General features: G+C 42.1%; 2 protein-coding genes and 1 non-coding gene across 3 annotated transcripts in view; all 3 read right to left on the bottom strand.

The window, feature by feature from the left end:
* The window catches only part of LOC135493386 (rho GTPase-activating protein 6-like), a 55,406-nt gene extending 40,770 nt beyond the window's left edge, over nucleotides 1-14,636 (bottom strand). Inside the window, exons 1-2 of the mRNA XM_064780708.1 lie at nucleotides 14,032-14,636; nucleotides 11,565-12,132 (exon numbers count right to left, since the gene is read on the bottom strand). Coding sequence (XP_064636778.1) covers nucleotides 11,565-11,592 — 28 coding nt within the window. The 5' untranslated portion in view covers nucleotides 11,593-12,132; nucleotides 14,032-14,636. The remainder of the gene's footprint in view (nucleotides 1-11,564; nucleotides 12,133-14,031) is intronic.
* Nucleotides 14,637-18,924: 4,288 nt separating this feature from the next.
* LOC135493431 (testis-expressed protein 26-like) lies at nucleotides 18,925-26,704 on the bottom strand. Its single transcript, XM_064780776.1, has 8 exons — nucleotides 26,559-26,704; nucleotides 25,360-25,657; nucleotides 24,757-24,841; nucleotides 24,027-24,183; nucleotides 21,591-21,741; nucleotides 20,998-21,177; nucleotides 20,325-20,486; nucleotides 18,925-19,987 (listed from the first exon to the last, which is right to left on the bottom strand). Exons 1-8 carry the CDS (start codon nucleotides 26,637-26,639, stop codon nucleotides 19,821-19,823), a joined length of 1,281 nt encoding a protein of 426 aa, XP_064636846.1. The 5' UTR covers nucleotides 26,640-26,704; the 3' UTR covers nucleotides 18,925-19,820.
* Nucleotides 22,930-23,011, bottom strand: Trnas-uga (transfer RNA serine (anticodon UGA)). The gene has a single exon. It is a non-coding gene; the product is annotated as a tRNA-Ser (tRNA).
* Nucleotides 26,705-27,712: the final 1,008 nt, after the last annotated feature.

Raw genomic sequence — 27,712 nt, 5'->3', positions numbered from 1 at the left:
TTACTTCAGCCGCTTTCGAAATATCGCTTGTTGTGGCAAAGGCGTTAGGCAACTTGTAGACATTCGCACCTGTTACATGAAGGTGAGGCCATTTCACTCTACTGGGGGAGTCCGTATTGTTACGATACATCCAGCTCTCTCATTAAGCAGAGGAAATTATTGCTTGTAATGAAAGTTGTTTCTTATAAAGGTCCTAGGATGGATGCCCTATTGGCTTCTTTAAGCCCCGAACGACCCGATCACACAAATTGTTGTTCTTCTTCTTGCTTATAACTGACACTACATGTAACTATATATTTCATTCCTTTTGGATGTAAGTCAAACATATTAGTTAATTGTACCTGACAGCACATCTTTCCTTCCCGTACCACAATGAATTCAGTGAAAAGCGAAGATCGATGACTCAGCAGTAACAGAAGTGACTTTTCAAAAAACTTTCTGCGCGCAGTAATGGATTCTTTTGACACAAAATGACAGGCTCTAAAGATCTCTCAATAATTCCACCTTCATCTTCTTTCCAATCACTGTGAAGATCACGGGGAATAAGCAACCTTAGAGCCAGCATTCAACTGAACATAATGTCATCTTCCGTATCAACAATGTCGCGAAAAGCGGATTGCAATGGCGGCGGTCACGTGATGTTTCTGTTGACATTCAGGTGTCTCGCCTGTTGTCAGTTGCAGCTAAGAAAGAGGAATATTACTAGTAGGTAATCTCCACCTATATTTTGAGTAAAAAACGGCCTGAATGTGATGTGAAAATCCGCGATTTAAGAAAATATCTGCAAACTTTAATGCAAAAACGCGTCAACTGATAAACTGTCATCTGAACGTATTATTTCCAAGAAGATATTTCACGAGATTATTCGGACTGAACTCTGGCAATATCCCACAGAGTGTTACAAGTCCAACTAAAATACCATAATCTAAAAAAAAGATGCTCACCTAATTGATAGTTGGTTCTATCCGACCTCGTGAATGGCGGTGTCGTCTCTGCACCCAAGGGAAGAAAGTCGTTGAAGTGTGAGGACATTTCAAAGAATATGCCATATCCAGATTGCAATCAGTATGATTAGTCCAAAATTACTAGCTCAACCTTTAGAATCCTAATTAGATGTCCAGTGGTCTAGATTCTTGCATGACAACCCCTAATGATGCCAATATTGGTTTATACGAGAGTTCGTTTACTGATGAGGATGGTGCGTGCATGCTGCTGTGCATTTGTAAATACTACGTCGATTACATTAGTAAATGAACAAAGGATATGTAACAAATGCACTTTTCAATTAATTTCATCAGCAGAGACAACGATTTAGATTATGTCGACGCGGCATAACCAGGAATATTCGCTATCAGATTTATGGATTGGGTGCAGGTGCATGTAGTTCAGGGTTCTCGGAGTGTTGAGCTCATAGCAGGCCATTCTGAACCTTATAGTCTTATATGTACTCCCTTAGATTGTAGCCGGGACAACTCTCGATAAGATGCAAAAAAAACCTTGGCGATAACGATGATTGAAGTGTAGCTTCTTTATGTCAAACAGGCCTTCAATTAGGTTAAAGGAAGCGACAGAGAAATTCGTTTGGTTGCCTGCTGGTGGTTGCTCATCAAAATTCCCAGAACTGGGCGAAATTGTTCAAATGCCAATAGGGAACGCAAGAGCGTTATCTCAATAGTAAGCTTAGTAATAGTAGTAGCGTTTGGACATAACGCCAACGTTACTGCTAACGCCGACTGAGCAACTGGGCCCAGATAGGTATCTCCATAGCATTTCACTGCAGCAAAATGTTTTCAAAATGTTTTCAAAACATTTTTATGGTATTTATTGACTAAAGTTTATTGAACTTTAAGATGAAGATGCACTTTACTTTGAATTCCAAAAATGCCCATAGATAAGAGTTTAAGTTCAAGGTACATACAAACAATCACATGGAATTACAGCTCCAGGCATTGAAATATGACTAGACAATTCTTGTCTAACCACAAGCATTCAACTTATCCATGTTGTTACCTTGCGATTCTTAGAATCGTCTGCTAAGCGTTGTTTTGTAAACAACAGGTGTTTTGAACCAAGAGTCAACGCGTTTTCAATTTAAATTGTTGGTCTGTTGTTTAATCTGAATTCATTAAAGAAAGTGCACTGTGTGACGAGGTATCGTATCCTTGGTCTTGAGAAATTTACGGAAGCGGAGTATAATCGTTCACTAATAAATTCCTATTGTTTTTCTGCAGTCTTATCAAAGGGTCATCGGGGTAAATTTTGGTGTCATCGACACCCACGAAACACCATTCAGAGTGGTCGATGAGCAAAAACCGAAAAGGGCAACGGAAATGAAGGAAAATGAAGTAGACCAGTGCGAATACTGCTTCGACAAGTCTGACAGGTTCTTCTAAAAAAACGAAGTGGAATCCGGACCTACATCTCGACAAGATGGATTTGCCGGCGGGAAATACTTACAATTATAAACACCGAGAAAGTTTAGCAGTTACTCCTCATTGTGCGAAGGTTACTCATCAAAGGTGTAAATAACAACAGAGACGACACTGAAAGGTACTCTTGCAATACCGATGGAATGTTTCAATTCCGTGAATTTCCTCAATGACTACAAACATGGCGAGCGTCGATGGATTAACGAGAATGAACTGAAAGAATGTAAATGATGTTGGCCATCAATGTACTGTAACTGTACCCTTTCGTCCCAAGTAATGTTTTGATGGCAAGGAACAAACATTTTCTTTGAGGTGGGAGGAACTGACAGTGCAGTGCATGCCAGTGTGTTGGAATCCGGACATGTTCTGGGTGACTCGTGCGCGCATTCTTGTTTCTGCTTTGGATTTCATGCAGTTACATGCATCCTAAGTTTACTTCAGTTACATGTACATTTCATATACTAGTATGTAGGATACGATGTTATGCACACTTTACATGATATCTAGCCGGGCTGAGACAGACTGCATTCCAACAAGTGCAAACGGTACTGAAATGTGTAGTCGCTGCTAATCATGGTTTCGAATTCCCAACAGTGACACAAGGCTTCAGCATCGGGCGCCCCGCTTCCGGCCACCAAATGTCATGCAGCACGCGACTACACCATGCTCTCCTCCCCACCAAACTCTTCAAGATCACCGACCAACCCGTGCACGGTGCTTTAGCAGAAACCTATCTACAGGAACCACAGAAGGTTCGAAATGTATTCTGACTGTCCGAGACCCAGACCAGTATCCATTAATTTTCGAACATCAGGAATGGACTGGCAGAATATCACGGAGTCAGATTTACGTGTGATGGCATCTTCTCGGGAAACAAGATCAAAGTCAGGTCACGTTGATATAACATGCACCCGAAATGCGCTACATGCCAAAAACGCTAAAAAGCGAAGCTTGCGAAACTTGTTAAAATCAATCATCATGAATACTGCATCTGATACCGTCAGCATAAGATTCTGTCAGACCAGTAACCGCACAAGTTTCTTTTGCGGCAAATACGGTAAAAAATGAATCACTCCTGGTGAGGTTGAGCGGAAATGGGGAAACAGGTTGATGGAAAAAAACAAATGTGTCTCCGGCAAACCGGTTCGACGATCGATAACGCTTGGAGAGTTCGCTTTTTACCCTGGCTGATAACCGTCACCCTATACGAACCTTTGGCTAAAGTACAGACCCGATTTCAATATATCGAACTCAATTAACAAGATGCAGCACTGAAAAACCTTTATTTATGATAGATAGCTGAACAAATCGTTGCAGCTGATAAAGTTTTTCAGGCGATAAGGCAAGCGTCCTGCCACTGGCGACAACAACAACGGTTAAATGGAAAAGAAGTCGACCCACATAGCCTGGTCATTCTATACAATTTGCCACGTGTAGGACACCTATCTTTTGAGGACAGCAGTTCCGAGGGTGTCATCGAGAGGTTTTTCTGTATCTGAAGCCTGCAACACACTCAAGGGCGGCCTTTAAAAGTCATTATATGTAACCATCTTATATCTTTTTCTGATCCGGCCTGAACCAGTTCTATGTCAAAGACACCTAAGAAACGAGTCTCGCTTCCAGTTCCTGGGGACCCCGTGTTCTGCACATGGCAATCGCGATAATCACAGCAAGGGAGCGAGACCAATTTTAAATTTCAGCCAAAATGCGCTGCTTAGTGCTTTCACGTGCAGCTCTTAAACTCTCACAATGCATTTGACACCTTTAACATTAATAAATACATCAAATCTTGAACTGAGTTACAATTCCCACGGGCGGTAATGGTAATATTCTTCGCAAGATGACTATGGATTTCCTAAAGTCAAGAAACTATACACCATCTGAATAAAGCTTGGGTGGGGAAATTTCAGCATATTTTCTCAATTTCAATTGGATTTTTGACGGTTACCATGGAAACTGTGAAAATAAAGTTGATACATTGGAGAAATTTCATCCGTAAAATGAGATCTTGCTTATCCGTCGCATGAGAGCAGCAAATTATTTGTTTTAGTTAAGAGGCTGCGGGGTGAAACTGGATAAGAATATTTCATACCACAAAACGTACCATCTGAGACAACACTACGGCAGAAGTTTTGTATCATAAAGAAGCGTAATACTGAAATTGCCATAGGATACCGATCTAATTTTCTGGAACTGAAAATACACGTAGTTGCACACTATTTGTATGGTGCTATAACTAGGAAGCGACTATAACTAGCGAGATATATCTATCTAAAGAACTGCAGAACTATTCCTTCCGTAACTTAACAATAGTGAGGATAGACCAGGTCAACTCTTAGTGCTCTGCATCTAGCCTTCTTTGCAATTGGTTTAGTAGACATGGTATTCTATAGTCCCCCTGTAAAATGTATTTTTAATGTACAGGAAATGCAAAACCATGAATTACTGTCGGCCGTTAGAAGCTCAGAGGACCCCATTAAACCCATAAACCGGGCGCATCCCACTGCACTGAAAATAATATGTGGTCGTCTCCATCGCAAGACTTTCTGATCTCTGGCAGTATGAGGAGGCTTCGATTTATGCGCGGACACGATTGATGGCCATTTCCCCCGACCTAATACTGTTTACTACTGGTCCAAAGCCCCCGCCAAAGAGATAAAAGCGCGACGACCACTTTCCAGAACACAGCGTTAGATTTACCGAAAACGATCAGCCGATGGTTTATGGGGTACTGGCTTCTTCTGTGCTAAGTGAAAAAATGGGACAGCCCGCACTCGGCTGAGATATCTAAATCTATTACGCCTTTCGACAATCGCAGTTCCATCGCGGGCAAACGGAAATATTGTCCTCAGGGGAAAATATCCAGGACTAAACCTGTTTTAAACAAGATTAAACAAGGATTTTACACTCCATGCATATATATCGGCGGTCTCGTGGGTTTCATTTTCCTGCCAAAAGACCTATCACCCAAGTGTTCTGCTCTCTCGGAAATTGCACACTAGTCGGGTGGCTTTGCTATTAAATGCAACATAAGTATCCGCAGGGGAAAGAATGCTGATGAACTCTTGAGGTTCAAAACATGAGGTAAAAAGCAGTATGCGGATCACGATTGCGCAGATTCCGTTACAAATGACGACCCTCTTGGCGCGCTGATCATTTCCGCGAACTAAGTAAGACAAATGACCATCGCTCCACTGTTGATGACATGTCCACATTTTTAGACATAATTTTCTCATTGAAAATAACAAATTTACAATCCGAAAGCAGAACATCAGAAGTCATGAAGTGCAGGTGCATCTGTTACCGTTCGTACGTTCTCCAAGGTGTCATATTGTGATGAGATATCGCAAGCTGGATGGTGCTGTATGTAGCTATCAAGGAATCGAAATTAACCTATTTGACATTGCGGCAGCAATCAAAGATTTGATCATATATCGCTGACGGACATAAGTGACGTAACATGCATGCAGTGTTGATGTCGAACACGTCGTATAACCAGAGGGGAAGCGAGGGTGCGATCTTGACATCTTAGTTCATGAGTTGAACCTGAAAACTCCAGGTCGACACCCTGCAGAAATGTAATTAAGTGTTCTCTCATCTAATAATTCATCAATTTCTGTAGCATCTCAATGTTTTGCCCCGTGACAATCAAATTATGTGCGCCATCAGGTTCTTGACATATGAAAGCAATGTGATGAGAAGTATGAGATGGCTGCTAACAAGAAGGGTTATTTACACGGGCTGAAACAAATACTAAACGATTGACACGATTTTCAGTGGTTTATCGTCGCGGTTTTGCCGTCTTTGCACAGACTTTATGGTCAGTTACCATTGTGAAAACCACGAGGTTGGCCACCTTTTCCGCCGCTGTGGAAACTGGCCTTACCTGTTTCCGTTTGACTGGAAGCCTGGCTCAATACTGGAATAACTTGAGAATCAGGTGAAACGAGAACGCAATCAGATAGATAGTTCGACATCGACGAGGTCGTTGATTCAGCCGAGAATAGCCGTGTCATTGCAGGGGTGTGCGATTGCAAGATCTCTTTCCTTTGAGATATCGGGTGGCTATGATTATATGGATGACTTTGACATTTCATCTGATTGATCTGTATTGATTACGTGGACAGTAAGGTATTCATACTTAGCGAATCCTGCGGCGAAGATAGGGGAGCAAATGGTATCAAAGATGGTCTGAGATGAAACCCCTTAGTTAGTCGGAATAATAAAGTATTCAACATGATTCCAGAAAGGTAGGGATGTGTTCCAATGGCAGTGAATACATGTAGTTGTAAAGATTAGTAGCAAAGCTGGATTCAGCTAGAGACCCCTGACAGTGTAGTCGGAAATACCATGAAATCTTCGAGTAAGGACAACGTTTTGTATGTTCTGAATGCGAAGATCTCTACATAAAGCGCTAACAGAGCGGCGTTGAACAGGACAGGCGTTGACGCTTGACCAGCCATAAACTACTTCAAGACTGTCAAGACAACACCAGTCGCAAGTGTTGCCTCCAGCATGTCCCAATGCCCCGGCGGGAAGGAATGGATGGAATGATCATCGGATCACCCCTGGTGACCTCCGAGATGAATTAAGCAGACGACATGTCCTTTTGATGCGTTTGATTACGAGGACTGATGACCAATCTCATTAGGAGAGATCCTAATAAGCTCTAATCAAGTTATTATCATCACAGCTGCTGGCGGCCATTTTGATTGTGTTGCATCTAACTGGTTTGGTCAATATCTTGTAACTTGCCTCGAGGAATTTGCTCAATGTTAGATTTCGCTGATGGCAATCTTTACGATAGCGAATATGACTCTGTTGAGAGGCATGGTTGATGATACGAGCTGAAGTTGAAAAGGGGCCAAGGTCCCATTTTCCGATGACCTACTGTAAAGCTGGAGATAACGCGGCGTAGCTAGGTCGGGGTGTCAGTAAAATCGCCGATTCTTTTATCTGTGCGAAATGCTTGTGTGCATTCGGCCACGTCACACAGCTATATGGACCGAGCAATTGCATTGATGTTACACCTGACAGATAAAACTGCAAATCTATTACATACCAAGAGGTCAGGCAAACCTGAATAAACTGCTGGGTCTAGAATAAGAAAAAAGGCATTCCTCATTTATAACAAAATATCTAGTACCGACCGTGACGACAGATCCCAGGTAATTTTAGAGGTAAAAGCTTGCGTGGCCTTAGGCAAATTCTATCTCAGATGATGCACACGAAGCATTACCACCTCTTTGTTACTGTTTATGCGTTTACTAAACAAAGTGATGGCGAGGTACAACAATTCTTCTTGGGCTTTGGGGGAAACTGCAATCCTCATTTCTGGAATCTGCCTGACTCTTCGTCTGGCAGACGCGAAAATTGTTGTAGGAATAAGCATACGTTTTGCGTTATACTTTCGTCATTTTCCATTGACATTGACTGAAACGGGGCGGATGCCAAAATTTACATGCAGCAGTTTGTAAGTAGATGTCAACAGCATCAAAATGTGACATTTCCTTTAGGTACTCATTATTTACAAACGGGCGCCATCTTTATTTATACTGACTCTTTTACCGACCTTGGCCCGGGTATGTGTTTACATGCCTGCAACAATGGAATTCACCGTAAGTAAGCCTCCTGAAATGAGGCCAGCAGAAAAAAAACAAAGATGGCGCCGTAGATATTTGCCGAGTGAACACGATGAACTGTGAGATTGAACTACGTACACGTACCCATATATCGGAAATGACTTAAAATGTTGAAGACAAAAATGAAGAAACTATAAGTAATTTGACCTCAAAAGTAAAATATGTGTTGAATCCTATGAACCTAAAATATGTTTTTCCCATCTGAATGAAGCGAATACATGAAGTCTTCTACACCAAAATACATGAAGTGATACTGTAAAACTTCTATCTGAAGTTGAGCTCGATCGCTCTATAATCTGATATGTCCGGAGTGCATGTAGCTGAAAAGAACTATACATGATACTGAACAGTTAACCCAACGTTCCATTGTTTACTAAACAAAGCCTCAACAGGAATACCTATTTTCTTCCCTGATGTTCGCACAATGCAGGTTATTTTAGATGGTTCTCTGGTTCAAAGGATAACGCCAACATACCATCTCAATCATGTCTTCAGAGGTAGAACACCACCGTTGATTGGTCATCATTCATAATCAATATTTCCGCTCACACTTTACCCCATCAGCAAAGCAGTGGAAGCTTATGGTTTAACTCGGGGCAAAATTAAAGGTCTACGTCGTTCGTCAGGTTAAAAGTTTGAAATCTGTAATTGAATTTGAAAATTTCCTGCTGCGTATACATGTATACTAAATACATTTCAACATTGCCGTTTTGTATACACAGATATACACGTACTATACACCAAGTTTCAGCAGATCTTCAGGGAAGTTGCATACATGATATAACTGTACCACGGCTTGATACAAAGCTTCATTCAAATGCACGCTTTTGTTGTTTTTATCATCATTTTCATCACACTATTATTTGTGAGCAGATGCACATGAAGCTTTGGCTGTAGCGCAGAATAACATAGTTTTTCCGCGTGCGTTGACAAATGATTGATATGTAAAACAACGTGCGTACGCGTGTCAGCCTCCACGCGATGTACATCAAAGTGAACGATGTACAATTAGTGGTTGCGGTTACCGTCTCTTCGCCATCATCAACACATCAGGTAAAGATCGAGGCAGACGTAAGGTTAGGTAGATACAGTTTGTTGCCATAGGTAAAAAGAAGTCGGCCACAATGATTTTATGTTCAAGCCTATCGGTTCTAGTAACATTTAAACGCATGGTGAGGCCACAGGAAGAGAAAACTTGTTTAAATGACCAGCTTCTTTCGTTGAGAATTTAAAATTCGTAATTAAATTAGAGAATTTCCAACAATACATACTGTACTGTATGAAATTAACAATGTATAGACTGATGGACCCCGCACCGACACTTTTTCCCCGGTATACAGATTTTCCCGACAGACCAACATTGCGTTGCCCATGGGAAACCAACATTTTTAAAATTTGGTCTGTGCTTGTCATTTGTTTCATTCCGGAGGTCTACAGGATGGCCCAGAATTACTTTCCTTTGGACAATAGACTCCTATCGTGTATCCATTATAGGACAATAGACTTCTATTGTGCATCCATTTGTGAGGGAAAAAAATTCTGGGCCACCCTGTAGAGCAAAAATTACATAAATGCGTACCGATACAAAATGTCTGTTTTTCAAGTTGGCCTAACCTAGTCTGTTGTACATGTATTATTTCTGTAGTTTGATATCATCAACAAGGGCAATGCATTGCCGAAGAAGACGAATGCCAAAGATTCCTTCCACCTGGCTGATGTATCTTTCCGCACTGATAAAGGCTGGATTTGACTATTTCAAATGCATCTTGCTCGTTCTTTATCGAATTACATGTACCTAATGGTTTTGCATTATACATGTACATGTGGCTTTAATAACATGACGTCTACTCATGAAGCGGCTATTGTACTGTCGCGACACCGACCCCGGTACACATTGCATTGACTTATAACAACTGCTTCAAATCTGAATCCCCTGCTTCTTTTTTCGGATCTTCAAACATTATAACGCTTTCGAGTGATTCTGATGCAAAATTTGAACATTTTCTTTGAGTAAGCGAGATGACCTCGATGTCATTTCCTGGAAATACTTCGATTCAAATCAAACTGAGTCGTCCCCTCGGAAAATGTGGTGCTGATTCCCCAGGGTGAGGCTGCTAGATGAAACACAAAAGCTATCCAAAACTAAGTGAATCCACAGGTGCGAACAGAGGCTACACTCACTAGCTCACAGTATTCCAAGGCATTTATGTTACCTGTGTTAGATGTGAAGTTCAGAGAGATGACTTTTTCTCCATGGGTTAGTCTATAACAGCGAATACAAGCCCGCGGGGGCTTTACTAGAAAATTGTTGCTTGCAGACTCGTGTAAACATTGACTTCTCAACTGATGCGTCTAAATTTTAACCGACCACATGCATCCACGATAGCTACTTTTCTGCTCAAGTGTAGAGTTAGTGACAAGTGAGTGGTTCATTCTAGAGCTAAAATCTGTTTGAATTAAGCACGATTATATATTATACATAACTGTATGACTTATATATGCCACTCTCGAAAAGTTACAGAGCGCTTCAACCTGTCAGGCCCGTCCCTATCCCTTCTTCTTTTCTCTTTTTCTTTGGTGCAAGCTTATTCCGAGTCTTCAAAACGACTTATATTTTAGGTTCCGTGAGCCAAAGTTCGAGACACGAAGACATGACTGGCCTTAGTGAATAAATATACGCGGCCTTTGGTAGCGCGTCTTGTTTCGGAGTGCTTTGGGCACGTTGCGGGAAAAAGACGTCCATGTAATGTGTATCCGCGGCTGAAAAAGCGTACCTAAAGCTAAAGTCATGTTCTATAAATCACAGGACAGACGATTCCTATCTTTTTCATGGATACTAATAGGCCCAGTCATCTACGACGCGAAGAAAACGTGCCTTGGTCAACGTTAGCACGCACTTTCGATCGCACAGTGGTGCATTTGTTTCGGAGTGCTCTGGGCGTGTTGCGGATAAAAACATCCGTTGATACAAAAATGCGTAAGTATCATGTACTCTAATGACAAGAAGAACGAGTTTTTATCCTGTTTCACTTCTGCTATAATTTCATACAGTCGCCGGATGTTAGCGACGAGTGAAGATCCCGGGGTTAAAAATTGCTGGTTTTGATCAAAAATATTTTAGTGGCAAGCGGAAGCGCATTAGGTATCGGCCTCTGGGCGTGGCGCGGATAAACCGTGACAATCCTACCTTACACATTAACAGATCGAATGTACCCAAGGCATCTGCGAAGACACAAAGTACATACTGAAGTCGAACAAGTATCAAGAAAAGACACAACAGAATTATGGTGTGATGCTAAAAGCCGGCGTTGAAGTTGATAGCAGAGAAGTTTAGTAACATGCCTATTTATGTAGTCCGGATATGACTTAATATTACAACTTCTAATGGAAAATCTTGCAAGTTCTCAGGGGACATATGAAAATCTAAAGGAAAATTATGTTCCTCGAATGGAAACTTTTGAAAATTATGAAAGTTATGAAAAAAATGACTTACCTTTCCGAGTATTTTTCTCTGCTCCCATTGGCGTCTTCCAAGTTCAAGGGCCCGCTGCCTCCCGTGGGCAGTAAGCAAAGTATAATCCACTGAATACTCTCTTATGATGCTATGCTGAGATATTATCAAAAATTCCTCACAATTTGTTTGTAAAGTAAACTGGATTATTTAAACCAGATTGATAGAGAAATGAAAATACGGTAGAATCGCCCTGTGTCGGAAAATATATGAATTGGGTCTGAAGAACTGCACCACAAGAGTAGATGCTCTTCGAAGTGTTTCAAATATCCTAATATGGCAAGAAATGTCTCACTGACGAATATTTCCACCGCATCGCAATGCATTTCTTGAATAAGTCACTGTCTGTGCACATGTACATGTATGTACATGTGCCTCTGAAACCATAGCTATCAGCGTATTCCCGATCATAACGTCTTCTTCTTTTGCGAAGTGGACAGACAACATCAGCTCATTCCTCGAAGGAGTTTCTTAATAACAAGAGTATGCGGCCACAGTAAAACGGATATCTTGTTGCGCAATCACTGATGCTGTTGTGTACAAGTTCCCGCTGAAAAAGATGAAGAATGGTCATGCCTAAAAGGGAGTCATAGTCTGAACACTCTTAGACAGAATGGTTTGTGAGCATCCGAAATACTTTTAGATATTTTTCGGCAACACAAACAATCACCCATTAGAGATTTTTTAACGAAATGAGAAACCCCAAGTGTTTGCATTATTTCAGTGTTGCCATGCAATAGACTGCTTGCGTGAACATGACTTTTCAATATTGGGGAACACAGAAATACGTCTCCATCTATCTTTCAGCGTTCCCAAACAATGAGAGGAAACACTCAGAAACCGTAAATGTTAAACTAGTTACGGGCAAACATGGACTCGCCCGAATCTTTTATCAAACGAATTTCAGAGGGGTGTAATGCGCTCCTTACAGCCCTCGGTTTCACCAGTCACAAAAGATCGGACGGGTCTATTGTTACGGGAAATATATTCCTCCATCTAACATGGCGAATCGATTGGGCACCGTGGATGTTTACCGCACGACCGCAACGTCCAGTCAACTAAGAAAGTTGTAATAAAACTTCCTTGGGTTGATCATTTGTTTTCTATGCCATGCGGTACACCAGAATGCTGCTTTACGATACTCAGAGACAGTATTATCACTTGGAGCTCATCCAAAATGTACGCCGTAGGAACGCACAAAATTAGCGAAGTAAATGAATCTTCGCTGCATGGCAATAAAATATGTAGATTATTCTAGAAGTTGATTGCGTAGAATCTGTAATTCGTTTCGGTTAAAATTAGCATTCTTGATATAACAACACTTTCACAGATTGCAGGTAAGGATATAACAGGCGGTAATTGTAACCCAGGGATGCTGATCCAAGGTGAGAATGAAGATCTTCATCGTCTGGCGAAACCTGCCCGATGGTGTTTCTTCGAAGAGACGTATTTTAGTTTGTCACATGTCCTATTATATGGCGACGACATTGCATTTTGGCCTTGGTTAGATAGCAGAAGTAACACTTTTAGTGTCTTCTTGAACAATCTTCCTGACGAAGAACAGTCAATTCAATCGAAGCCGAAAACGGCGAACATTTTTTATAGTCTCTGCTCACTTGACGAAAAACAGTCAATTCAATCGAAAAGTTGTAACCTTGGAAATGCCCTACACTTCGTCCATGATTTTGGTTGATTTTTTACTCTGTCAAGTTACGGTGACTGATTATACTAGTACATTGTACTTGACTTCTACAAGTACATGTACGAGGAAGATCTATAGACATAACCTTGTTTGCTTTAACTCAGCAAGATTAACCCTTGATTTAAAACACCGATGAGAAAGGTTTTGGTTACGAAGAATTGAACCAGCGCTCTGTATAAACTGGTCAGAAATATCAGGATTTTTATCAACGACTAACCCCGTTAGTTTGCTTTGGTGGTCGTCATACGCCTTTGCGATGTTGAAACAATACACCTACCTTGTCATTCTTGTATCTCAAAACGCAGTAGTGTGACATCCGCCTGGTTTTGTAAATGGAGGGTCACATATGACAAACTGAGGTGGGATGTTCCCATTTTTAACCCCGAAGTGGCTTCCGACAGAACTGTCACTTACCTTAATAAAATCCGCCGAAAAAATGCGCTGGACAGGACGGACGACAGAAGAGAATCTATCCCTATCATTGAGTTCATGCATACATCGCTGGGACGTGCATAACTAGTGTATGAAGCCCGGTATTGCCGGTCTATTCGTTTAGTTACGACAACATCGACATCAAAGACTTGTGTCAGGATCCCGGACTATACTTGGCGTCGCCTCGTTTTTCTGAAGGACATTTTTCCCACTTGGCAGGGAAATGACCTAATCATGCAGTCCCTTTAAGAAACAACAAGCTAAACCAAAGTTACATCGACATGCTGATTGGAACGCGAGCAAACAAACTATTACCTGCAATGCAAACTTTCTAAATGCCGCTGCGATATGCTCTCCTAATCCAGTCACCAACAAAGCTGTATGCGTTTATCAGACAAGAAACCAGACTGACTCCTCTTTGGCACACAACTCATCAGTCGTGGAAAATTCCTTCCAAGAAGTAAAAAGTAACTTCAGGTTTAGTCACAAAGTCCATCACCAGAAAGAATTTCAAGGTGGAATATTATCCGAGCAGTCGTCGAAGCGAAGCCATCTCCGTAAGAAAACGATAATTAAACTTCAGGTGCATATCCTGAACTGAAACTATTTTCCGTAAACGTAGTGGAGCATTTCTTCTTTTTAATCAAAGCTACGGATCTTGTAATTAAATCTAGAAAAAGGAATAGGAAGTTTGCATATTTTTTGCCCTGGTAATTAAGAAAAGATTATTTCCACATGAAACTACATGGCATCGTTTTAGCGAATAGGCGATGCACCACCTTTGGGCGGCATTTATAACCATGTGCACTTGAAAAGTTGTTTTCTCCTTGCGAATCACCTAAAGCAAATCAACAAAATCCGTCTTGTAATCAGCATTTTGAGCGCTGTCACTAAAACCGCCCACCCAGGGTATATCCCATCACAACGAATAGTAGATCTATCACAGTACCACGTAATCCCGTGACCAGCAGTAAAACGTATAGGATTTAATAGCTGCCGGCTACTATACGTTCTCGGCGCGTACGCTGATGAAGAGGTATAATGGTAATGCTTCTGAGGAATTTGCCGGTCTGCCTTACACTCTTTCGAGGGTAGCAAGGTAGCTGTCTGCACGCGGCTCTACGGGCTCAGCGTGGCATGTTGGTATTAAAGGCTTCGCGTAAAACTTTAAAAAGACTTTACCCCAGTGCTATTACCTTGCTAAAGGCCTTTGGCTCGTCCACGGAAAGAATTCACATTGCGTTTTTTCCCATTACCTCGCATGCAGTTAAAATAATTCAGGCCAGGGCCAATACACGGTGTATTGTCTTTAAACAAAGCACCGCGCTCGCACTAGGCCCACATTCCCATTGTTCTGCTGTCACATCAAAGGGTTATCAGGGCGGCATCGACCCCCACGAAACAGCATAGTTAAACAGCTTTAAACCGGAAAGGGAAACTTAACGTAATGTCTAAACGTAATGTAAGATGTTCTTTATGTTTTTCCGTGGTTTGCCGGTCACGAACACCACCAAATTAGTCAATGGTCCTGACGTCAACGTTCCCTCTAATGTGCACAATAAATGTTAATGGTATTCTTCTTATTTACCAATATAGCAATGGAAAAGGCAACATATACGAAGTGATCTTCAATGCTAACACTAAACTCCATCTCTGTTTCGCAGAACGTATCACGATGCATGCAGTCTAATAATAGTGAGTTTACCACGAAGTAAAATATAACTTGTCATATCAGATTATACAAATTACTTTAACTTAATCAATGAGAGGATTTTAGCCAAAAATACGTTGTGATTAAAATAAGGGTTTTCGGGCTTTTCAAAAACTTTTTCAAAGCCCCGAAATGTCCTCGTGAACGCCTATCCTATTGTTCGACTTCGTTATCAGGAAGTCAAACAATGAGATAGGCGTTCAAGTTGGTGTTTCGGTGGATTTGCGATAATTCCCTAAACAGGAACACTCATAGATACTACACCTCGGTAACATAGAGTTCACGTTGTCACTAGTGTTCGCGTGAAATAACTTTTCACGCGTCACGCGTGACATGAAAGAACGAACAAGAATAGTCACTTAATTTTAACAAAATGTGTTGCATGTCACTTTTCGCCCTCGAGTCCTGTCGTCTCGATATGTTTTTCAAGTCGGAGTCAATGAACGAACTATCATGGTGACAAGCGACACGTGAAACGGATTGTGACATCGTCAATCCTATATGTATGTCAACCATGTCATCGTCAATCCTATGTCAACCAAGCGTTACTCATGGTGATTCTAATCACTATCCTGTTCATCCCACACTACCGGAATATGTGCTTGGTTCGTCCGCCGGATACGGTGCACAAGTTTTCCGTCATCAGCACCAGGTCCAGCAGCGGACGGGCCTGAAGTTGACGGCACCGGTAAGTTCTGTGCCCAACTTTCATAATCAGTATCCCGGGGGTCAAGTACCTTCGGCCGTTGCGTTTTCTCTTTGCGAACAAACCTGAGGTTTTCAAGGACACTTCGGAGAGTGTCAACACTTCCGGGACTTCGCCCCTGGCGCCGCTGACGCTCATTTTCTTCACACTCCGGGTTTTGTTGGCTACTAGTGGCGTTTTTAAAGTTAGATTCTACACCTGGTAATGCAGCTCTGTCGTGACTAGAATGAGCCTGCGGTAACTTCCGCATGGAGAAACGCTCATTACATTTTTGTCCACCTTGTCTAGGAGAGAACAATCGCCTCAAAGATGACAATGATGGCTTCTTAAAACCTTGGGAAACAGGGGGATACTGTGACACAGTCACCTCTGGCAAGGCAGCGCTACAACTTCTATTGCTATTATTTCCGCCCCGTCCAGATTTGTGTATCGAGACAATCTTCCTTCCCATCTCAGCAAGCTTTCCCGCTGACGACCTTCTCTGAGACGTGCAACCACTCACACTCGAGCATAAGCGTCGTTTCGCGTGTCCTGGAACTACATCTATAGTTGATGCAAACTGGTGCGTCTTTGGCAACGCGCCATCAGTGGAAGCATCAGAATCTCTCTCCACTGTATCACTATTCTGCAATCTCTGCGAGTCCATTGTTGACGAGCTGATTGCGTTTCTCCCTGTCGCTGTATCTGAGAAAATTGTATCCGCTGTGGTCGACTTCAATGACACGGGCAGAAAAGTGGCCACTCTATCATATCCAGGGCGTGGCTCAGTCGGTAACAAAATCGATGTGGCCTGCATTGAAGACACCTCTGCTGCTATCTGAAACACTGACTTTGACCGATTGGCTTTCGGAGTCTCACTCTTGTAGTTCACTGGGGATCGTTGCGAGATCCTTGGTCTCGTTGTACAAGTTGGCTTCGTTACAGGAGGAGGATTCCCTTCTATTTCGGTCAAAACTCCCTCTCTGCGTATGACTGATGCCAAATTTGAAGGACGCCTTCTCAAAGTACGAAAGTCTCTCGCTGCATCATTTAAACTTGCCAATCTTGGGCTGTTTTCCTTTGCGTTGATTGATTGTCTCCTCGCCATGGTAATCTCCGCTTTTGAAGTCTTGGTTAAAGGAGAAATTTGCAAACATTGAATGTTGAGAACCTTCTCTGAGTTCCGCTTTGCATCTTGACTTACACTTGGCCTGTCATCTGCGTACTTGGCATTCATATTAGAATGATGCCTCGGCCTTGAAGTCGGACTGACCATGATGTGTTCAGTTGACTTCGTCGAGTGGCGTCTCGGAAGCCGAACGAGTCCACCGGTTAGATCTTTTGACGGATGCCTTGTAGGTGGCGTAACTGATTCCATCGCCCCTGTTGTCGAATTCCTAATAGTCGGTCTTTCGCTGGCTGAAATGTTTGGTGCCTTTGTTGAAAGACCCCTTGCAGTATTGAGAGCTATAGCGGGTAATTTCTGTTTCACAACACGCCAGGAATTTGAACAAGGTGACACCGGCCACTCCAATAATGGATGCGTTGCTGCTGAATAGCCGCTTGACGACGCTGCTGTCCGTTCCGAAAGCTCTGCCGAACTCGATGGAAGGTATGTAAATGCTGAAAGATCCCCACGACTTGAACTATCTATGCTTGGCATATCCGGTTGAGGCCACCCCGTTGTTGAACTTGCCGACAGATCTGTGGTCGTTGTTGCCACACTCCATGCACTTGGACTTACTCCATCTCGTGTGTGATCGGTTGAGCAACTTGTTGAACGACTATTCGGCATATCTAGTGAGGGAGTTATTGCATCTTGACTTAGAACCGTAGCCGTTATTGAAGTACGGTTCGTAGTTGGTCTAAGCACACCCCATTTTTCTGCTGGGTAATTGCTTGACGTACGTCCGTGTCGACCGGACCCGTAGTCTGGCGTTACAGGTGCAATGCACTGGTTCTCCCTGATGAACTTGCGTTTATTCTCCATGCTTGAAGATAAAAACATTTAGTCTTGTTCAGGGTGCTTGTATAGACGGTATCAGCCTTCAATTACTCTTACCGACGGGGCCGGGTATGGGTATCGCGAGGATCTGGATGTACTTTCAGTCGTTTATGAGTAAATATCCTCAAAACAGCAGATCGGCGTTCAGATATGACGGACTCCGTAACTTCCGCCCATTTTCTCCTGTCCAGTGGTATTGTATGAGTAACGCACCACACTATACATGCAGTGTACGTAGCGGCCGACGTTAGAATGACTGTCAACAAGTCGACCCATGCATCGAATGTGTGATGTAAATGTGTGATGGTGTCTTTTTTACAAACGTTGCTATGGGAGCCAGAATGTTCCGCGCCATTTCACCCCCCCCCCCCCCCCCCCCCCCAGGCTACAAAGTGCCGGAAGACGGAATAGGCTTGAAACTGGTAACATAGTCTTCGTCAGCGAGGAATAGGCTCTGATAACGACATTGGATAACTCGACGCGTCTTTGCTGGGGGGGGGGATAAGTCGCCGATTTTAACTTCGTATATGTTGAATGCGTCCCGAGTTCAGCACCATGAGGTGGTATGAGTACATGTATGTCATCTCATCGGCGGATTGGCTGGGTAGGTGTTGGTCAAGGATGGGTGGGGATATGCCTAGGCCTTGACAGCTCTGCACCTTCGAAGATTTTGACTCCTATAACTTTGAGATGCGTCGCGAGTGAGCACCATTAGGTAGTGTGAGATATATCATCTCATCGGGGTGTTGATCGAGGATGGTATAAAATCTACGCCGGGACATCTACACCTTTGATACCTAAACAATATCAGTTGTACCACAGTGAACAATTTATCAGAACCCTGGCACTGTCTCGAAACAATACTGCTACCGCAACCAACAGATGTTTTCTACATACAAGGACACACACTCGAACATATTTATTACAACAATATTTACATGTTTTACCTACTATTTACATTTTGAAAATCTCGACGCGTGATATGCACAAAAATGTGATTCAATGATAATAACCCTGTCTACGCTACTCGCCGAGCATTATATATACATGTACATGTATAACTTAAGTCATGTTGGTCCAACTCTTCAATCAAAGGCGATCATCCTTACTGTTTTCAAGGCCGTTGCTATGAGAGGGCGGGGGAATATAGACCTCTTTCTCCTGTCATGCGAATTTTGCCCCGGGATTTTGCCCCTCCGCGACCAAAATCTAGAGATGACCGTCGTATCCTTGCAAAGATGTATCACAGATAATATAACATGAAATGCAATAGTCCATAATCCGCCTTGAGTAATCGGCAAGCCTTGGTTACATTGACGAGACATCACTTTGCCAAAACGCACTACTTCCAATATTTCGACAGCATGTTTCCAGTGTGAATTAATTGATATCCTACTGCTGCCACCTTTTGGAGCGTAAGGCAGAACACCGTAGGGAAAGGAACGGAAAAATACGGAAAGAGGAAAACACTAAAAAGAAGATACCCAATAAATTCCGTGAGTTATTTTGATCATTCGTCTATTTTCTATCAGATTGCATCCAAACTCGAGCGTCTCAGCTATATAACCAGTCAAATTTAATGAAACTTCCCCCTTTTATTTATTCAAATAATTCCTCGAAATGATTAATCGCTAATTTCCTGACTACAGGAACAGTTTAAGTTCGAGGTCTATTGGTAAATTTCGACTATACGTCTCTTGACATTACATAGGTCCAGTCCACGATGAGAGCCATTGGGGCTTGAAGTCCTCGGGTTTGTACGAGTAGATTTGGGTGGCTTCTGGTATGACGCGCGCATGCCTGGAGCTGGATCGTGAACCGCATCGGCTATCGTTTGGTGCTTTCAACATCGCCGTCAAGGTTTCCTTCTCTGAAGAATAATTCATTTTCGTCACTATCATCATTTTGAAGGGACACAGACGGATGATTCAGATTTTTCGGCCGAATATAAAGCTTAAAAAAGGTATTAGTTAAATCTCCAAGAAAAAGTTCTGATTCCTGCCAACTTCTTGAAATAATTTGCACAGCTTTTAAAATTCGTATTGTAAAATATATTACGTCAGAGACGCGGATAGTCTTACTGTGATATTCATAAACTCCTTTTTCGCGTTGACCGCAGAATTTCACTCTCGGCCATTCGGAATTGTCTCAACTGTGTTCAAAAAACTTCAACAGTTGGTTTTTCGTGAGCTGTTCTCTTTACTCACCATTGTCATTTGTAGTATCCATATATTTCTGTAGAGTTTCCGCGCCCAATCTTCGCCCAATGTCCCGGAGGTCGGTGGCGTTTGCAGGGACGTTGTCGCTGAACTCTCTCTCGTAGGTGGTCCTCGTCTTTATATGCATCTGTGACGTCGATGTGTCTGGTACTACAGTGCGGAAAAAATGTCGGTTTTAGAATCATAGCTACGGGGAAATTCATTGTCAGATGATTGGCCATTTGCAGGACGTTCACTCTGCACATGTGTGTTATTCCCCAGGGAGTATCCCTCCTCTAAGGCTGTTTGAGCGTTTTTTACATGCCACTTTACGGTAAGGCGCCAATTAGGCTTATTGGCCTTGTGAGTTTGGCTCTCTTTGGCCACTAAAGAGGTATAGAGTCCAGGCCAGCTTCTCATATTTCCCACTTGGCGGGGTCTTTTTCTTGCCCGAGCATGACACCAGATAACGTCTGTCTCATTCGAACGACTGCGTGAAGAGGCAGGAATCTTAGTTCCTTGAAAGCTACGCCGGTTCATCTACATGTAGAAGTAATATATCCTGGGTTCTCACTCTGGAACAAACCCAAGCCCTCTTGCGTGGTGACCAGCAGTAATAACCACTCGCAGACTCCTTACAGCCTGTCGGCGTTGCTGATTAATTTTTCGTCCTCAAACCAACCTGTGCCAGTGGCGGCGACTCTCCTGTTGCAGCCAAACCTCGAGGTGTTCCCCTTGAAAATCGGTTGCTGCCTGGGTACTTGGTACGCTTGTCTCATACTCGAATCGAGGGAAAAGGGCACATTTTGTCTCAAATCTTCTGACATGTCTGATAATAAGCTTGACGATTCCATCTTTTGGCCTGAATTGAGAAGAGAAAAATAGCAAATTTACATTAAATTCCATCCAGTATTTAAAAATTTCTAAAAAGTCACTTTCTTTGTCTCTATGGCGCCTACAGGCACCTTGTATCATCGTGAAGCCAAAACCCGTATGCTAACTCTACTATCAAATCGGTCAGGAGTCAGCACGACTTGCTTCACTGCAGACGTAACTGGCAAGAAGGACTGTCTCTGCTTGATCTATCTAGTCTTCCGCAGAGGTGGTATTCAAGTACATGTAGTGTATGTTGACAGTCTAGAATGTGATTGGAATCCATCCCCTTGCAGATCACCTGATGGAAATTCATCCACACAAATTCAAACATGGATGGATTTTCATCTCAAACTTAAAAGTAGATGGGTTGTTCAATTACATGTACATGAATAGATTTACCTTGGCGTGACCCTATGTAGTCGTTTTGGTACGTTGATCGGCACTTTCCTCTGACGACCTTGTCCATAATCTCATCCGTGAGTCCTGTTGCCCACTTGCTGTCGGGTCTCTCCGGGAGTTGGTCCTGGCCAAATCGCCACACCATAAAAGCCTGAATGCGAGAGACAATTTCTTGATGCACACCACCGACGAAAACCGCAGTCTTGAGAACCAGAGGTTCACTATTTAATAAGCTCGCTCAATAACCTTTTTGAAACGGCTAACACGGGTTAAGGACTATATACTCTGTGCTCTAGAATAAAGGCCTATAAATGCGAACTTCCAATAGCTAGTCCGCTTAATTCTTCTCTCACCGTAGGCTTTCTTTTTTCCATTTAGAACGACTGAGTTAAACACAACAACTTAATTCACATTACGGTCCAAAGGAGCTTATATTATGTACGTTATGATGACAAAAGCTTTATTTTGCATAAATTCTGATTTATTATAACTAAGTCGATATATGGAACATTATCGCTCCATAGTTTGATATTGGATTAGTATTTAAATGCGTTGATAGTACTTTGATTGCTACTAAATGTCTCTAAGCTTGAATTATATTTAAAATGACGTTTGTCACAGGTGTAGGAGTTTGTACTGTCATGTCCGAAGAAAAAGAATTCTATTATGCGATACGATTCCAGAATCCAAGTCTCACACAAGATGCTCATTTCCGCCCTAATTGTTTGCCAATTCACTGAATGAACTTTGCTCTACGCGCACGTTTTCGTTAGACTTTCTCAAGGTCTCTAGTGTCACGCATCAGCACTGCCATCTATGAAGGCATTGATACACTAAAACATGCTTTAGTTTATTTTCTTAAATTGAGTGGTTAAATAAATTGTGATTTTCAGTAAAATGTCCAGTAAAATTTCCTAGTTAATCCAAAAGTTACTGTGTGACCCGCATAAACAAGTAAATTATTCATGAAAATGTATATACCTGTATTGTTATTTCAACTCTATTTCTGTTCAAGAGATTGATTTTCGAACGTGTTTATTTGACTATTGATTGTACCTTCGTCTCTACATTGCCTAATTGATAGATATTGCATAAATTACGGAAACAAATATGTAATTTCAGATCGATCGTCCTTGAAGGACGCCTTTTGCCCTGTACTGGTATTTATAACCTATATAACCTAAAGTACTGTGATGTGAAACTTAAAACGTTCGCACGTCTTGCGGTTTCACCAAAATTGCAACACATGCAGGGTCAAAACAAAGGCATAGAAATATCTAAAAAATGAAAGGAAACATTTAAAAGAAAATTGAAGAAAAAAAAGGAAAAGAAAAAATTTCGCTGCGAGCAGGGTTCGAACCTGCGCGGGGAGACCCCATTGGATTTCAAGTCCAACGCCTTAACCACTCGGCCATCGCAGCGCGCTGTTCGGAATGGCGATCAATGGTCTTTATAAATGGCTGCACATTGTTCAGCGCAAGTGACCTATATTCGAGTGAATCACCCCAACCCGAGTCACTAACTCGCGTTACTGATTGACGTAATTTATTCACGAGCGGGAAACTTCGAATTTATCACCCCAACCATGTTGTTTATAGCCACTGCTAACATTGCTAATGCCGTCTCACACTTTATATACATGAGTAGAACTTTATAATTTGTTCATTATAGATATTTTTGTTGGTCGATATGAGACGAATAATGAAGGGTCGGGATGAAGAGTAGGCCTATTTCTTAGCAGCGAGGCACATAAGCTCCTCGCAAACGGACATCAACCACTGATTTCCTGAGGACAACATTATACAGAAAGATTTCACCCCATTCTTAATTTGATCTTAATTTACTGTTAATTTACTATGAATTCAAAATGGTCCATTACCTCTTTCGGGTGAGTCACTTACTCGCGTAACTGATTGACGTAATTTATTCACGAGCGGGAAACTTCGAATTTATCACCCCAGTCATGATGGTTATAGCCACTGCTAACATTGCTAATGCCGTCCCACACTATACATGTAGAACTTTATAATTTGTTCATTATAGATAGTTTTGTTGGTCGATATGAGACGAATAATGAAGGGCCGGTGTAACATCTGTGGTTGTTCCCCATGTTTCAGTGTTTCCAAACAATAGGCAGCTAGAGAGACCATGACTTTTCAATAGGGGGGATACACAGAAAAACTTGTCAATCTATTTTTGAGCGTTCCCAAACAATGAGGGGAAACACTCAAAAACAGAAACACTCAAAAACATTACACCGGGATGAAGAGTAGGCCTATTTCTTAGCAGCGAGGCACATAAGCTCCTCGCAAACGGTCATTAACCCCTGATTTCCTGAGGAGAACACAATACAGAAAGACTACATCCCGTTCTTGATTTGACCTTAATTTACTGTTAAGACTTTTCGCACCCTAAGAATTCAAAATGGTCCATTACCTCTTTCGGGTGTGGGTTATTCCGTCGGTTTCCGCTTGAACTTCCTGCCCTCGTCTGCTCGGCCTTAATGACTGGCTTTTTAGCGAACTCGGTACTATACGTGGTAGCACCGGATAATTTGTATGAGGAAGGAATGATGCCCTTGGATGTACTCGGTCTGAAAAGAGACAAATTTAAACTTGTTACATGTTCACATCGACTGACTCGATCTCCACGCCTCCCCATTGGTCACCCTTGCTTAGAGATAAACTAGCACCGTTGACTGGCGTGCTTTTGCACTGCGGAGCAAATGCTCACTCGCTATCCTCTCATTAGGAGGATGCGACTGAGCGAGAAGACAGTGCCTAAGCAGAGCTTATTTATGACGTCACGGCATTTTTCGTGACTCCCCGCACTTAACCGCGCGAAGAAGAATGTATGCCCTGCACATTTGTGTGCCCTACAATTTGCAGGGATGCTGTCAGTACCACTTCTCCCATCTTGACCACCTAGGTTCTTGTATCTTATCAATATAGGCATACTGTTACTTCACCCCTGCTACAATTAAAGTGAAGATCATGAGATTCAGGATGCCCTCCCCTGGCTAAACTCGAATCAGACCACCATTGTCGCCCGCATTTAGTAGCGATACACTCCGGACGCAGTGGACCGCGCGGGCGCCGTCGAGTTTGGATGAATAGGATGACGAAATGGACTGCCCCGGGAGTCTATAAGAAGCGATGGCACGCACCTGTCCTCAGTCGCCGCCTGTCCGGTCATTCCAACAAATTCCCTCGAATACGTCGTCTGGTAAGGATCTTTATTGATACGGCGTCCTGGAATAAACATTTTATTGTGAATCAATTTGAATTGTAGTTTGTCATTTATAACACTTATAAAATCATAGCGATTGAAGAAATTTCGAGAGAAAAACCAGCCGGATTCAGACGGGGTTGGATAAGCTAGATCTTATGCCGCAGTAATTGTGCATGGAGCTCTTTAATTAACTGTTATCATCAGAGACTGGCCGAGGAGTGCATTTGACAGGTAGTTGTGAATGCGGTACTCAATAACAAATGATAATTTACCTTATACTACGATCAGCCAGTTAATAAAGATTTTTCATTTTACATTTTTTCCCAACTATTCGGGAGTTTTATGATTTTATGAACCAACTGGGTTAAAGGCCTCAGGCAATGATCATGATAACCGCCGTTCACTTCACGTAGTCTCAAAGCATACGTACAAGTTCATTCCTTTGTAAACAAACAATATCTCAGGCTTAACCAAATATATACAACATGTAATATTATGTTGCGTTTGAGCAGTTACGAGGATAACCAAATACATTTACCTGCAAGAGCCATAGCAGTTTTTGGTCTCAGAGGCGGGGCTGGTACGAATTTTACACGGGGTGTGTCTGAAATAATCTCAGGTGTCGGTGCTCCTGATAATGGTTTCCAATTCGGTCCTGGGGTTTTACACCTCGACGGTTGTAGACTCCTACACGGTTGTAGTTTTGTATTCAAGTCCTCTTGAATGTTAAGGGCGGTCAGTAACTCTAAACACTTTGCCCTGTCCTTCGCGTTCGCCTTTTTGTAAAATTTCTCCAAGTGCGTTATGAAACCTGGAGTGAGATTGTCCTCTCCTAACTGAAAATACAAACATATTGAAGCCATGAAAAACTCTTAAAATGATTGGCATTATAAAAAACACGATCAGCACTCGGAAAAAATACATATCACTTTAAAATTTCTGTAGCAAACAAATCTGAAAAAAGATATTGTAACAACTTGGATGAAAAGATAGAACAACATATGGACATACCTGTACCTTGGATGAAGAGCCAAGGTCATTATTGCGTATGTCCATTGAATAAGAGACTTAGATGGAAAGGACATGTGGACAACCATTCGATTGAAAGTGTATTTAGGCGTCTGTTGTATGAAAAGGACATGCGGACACCCCTTGGATGAAAAGGACATGTGGATATCCCTTTGATAAACAGGGCATGTGGACAGCCCTTGGATAAAAAGGACATGTGGACATGCCTTGGATAAAAAGGACATGTGAACACCCCTTGGATAAAAAGGACATGTGCCGACCCGTGGATGACGGAAATGTGAACATATACTGTGGATAATATCCAAGGTAACAGTGGACATTGGCCTTGAAGAATGAAATAAAGGACATGTGGATATCGCTTGGGTGAAAAAAACATTGTGGGCATCCCTAAATTTATCAATTCTTGTTATTACTCATCCCGTAAGGCACCATGCAGAAAGCTAACGATACTGATATTGCATTCAGTCATTTAAATGCAATCAATAATTAAGGTCACCAAATCAGGCTGGCAATAGCTGGTGTGTGATTGTGAATTCTTAACTTGGTATGTCAACTGTATATACATAATCTATAAAGCTTAGGACACACACAGGTATGATACTGTCTAAACGGGCCCATGGCTTGCATATAGGCATACACAGGCAAGAGCCGTTAAGAAAACAGGATAGGAGATTTAGGTATACTAAAAAAATCAGGAAAAACACCTACCCTGGTCTCTGCTGTCATATAATTCATTGTTTCGGTCCCCATCTGGGGAGAGTAAGCATAGGCTAGTACCCCCGTAGCCATCTTGATTCTTGACCTTATAACGGTCCTTCTGCTTTGACAGAAAATTAATATGCTGGTCACTCTACACTTTAATTCAGTGTTCAGCTTGGTTGCGCGCCGCCATTGTTCGGTTGTCAATGAAGCGCTTTGCGTTGCTAAGGCGCATTAAAGGAGACACGACAAGCCAAATCGGCTTTTCATCAGATGAATAACCCTCGCCACTCAATGAATATGGATGAATTGATTGAAAAGAAAAGTAGCAATATATCTACACTGGGCTCTCAAATCAAATATTGAATTGGTCATGCTTCTCGCGAGAAATTGAGGTTTGATGAGAATTAATGTGTTGATATACGGGTCACGTGAGAATATCTATTGAAGTGAAAGTTGGCTTTCTATGATTATTTCTTTACTGTTTATTTACAATCTGCGCAAGCCACTTTAAATCAACATTTGCATAGCATTATATACTTTAATGATAACCTTCTCAGTTAGTTTTCGTTACTTAGTCACAACAAGAGTTATTTCTAACTCGGGAATTTTTAGATTAAGAAATGCCGCCAAGTTGATCATTAATTCTCGCTTAATTAGTTGTTTATACCAAAATATCTCTGACCCATTACTCAATTTACCCACACACCACTGTAACTCACTCGAACCTTATATTCGCAGGGCAGAAAGACCTCACTCAAAAATCCATATAATTTTTTAAAGGTCATGACCATGCTAATTTCAGGGTTTGAGGGTCTGAAGCTTGCGGATAATGTGCAATATGCAAGTAGTGCACTCCTTTGTGGAATTTGAATCCGTGCCATGATCTGCCGAAGTTGGAACTAAACTACTAGACTTTGTATCCGGTTACGCATGCGTTTGAATAAGAACTCAAAGGACGCGCATTTATGCGCACTTTAGTCGGATAAAATATCTGGTAGTTTTCTTGCAATAATTATCTGCCGATCGTGGTGCTGTTTGAAAGTTATTAAAAATGATTCAATCTATTTCCCCCGAAAAAGATAACACCCCGATGAAATAAACGCGGCACTTTAACTGTGGCCTGCATCTAAAATTAGCCTGAGCCACCCACGCCGCAGGAG

The sequence above is a fragment of the Lineus longissimus genome, chromosome 9 (assembly GCF_910592395.1).
Source record: "Lineus longissimus chromosome 9, tnLinLong1.2, whole genome shotgun sequence".
Lineage (NCBI taxonomy): Eukaryota > Metazoa > Nemertea > Pilidiophora > Heteronemertea > Lineidae > Lineus > Lineus longissimus.
This window is presented reverse-complemented; position numbering and strand designations above follow the sequence as displayed.

Coding starts and splice junctions, on each gene's coding strand:
- LOC135493431 (XM_064780776.1), bottom strand. CDS start 26,639: ATGGCTACGGGGGTACTAGCCTATGCTTACTCTCCCCAGATGGGGACC. Junction 21,742..24,026: donor ATAACCCACACCCGAAAGAG/GTAATGGACCAT, acceptor TCTCGCATTCAG/GCTTTTATGGTGTGGCGATT. Junction 19,988..20,324: donor GGATACTACAAATGACAATG/GTGAGTAAAGAG, acceptor ATTATTCTTCAG/AGAAGGAAACCTTGACGGCG.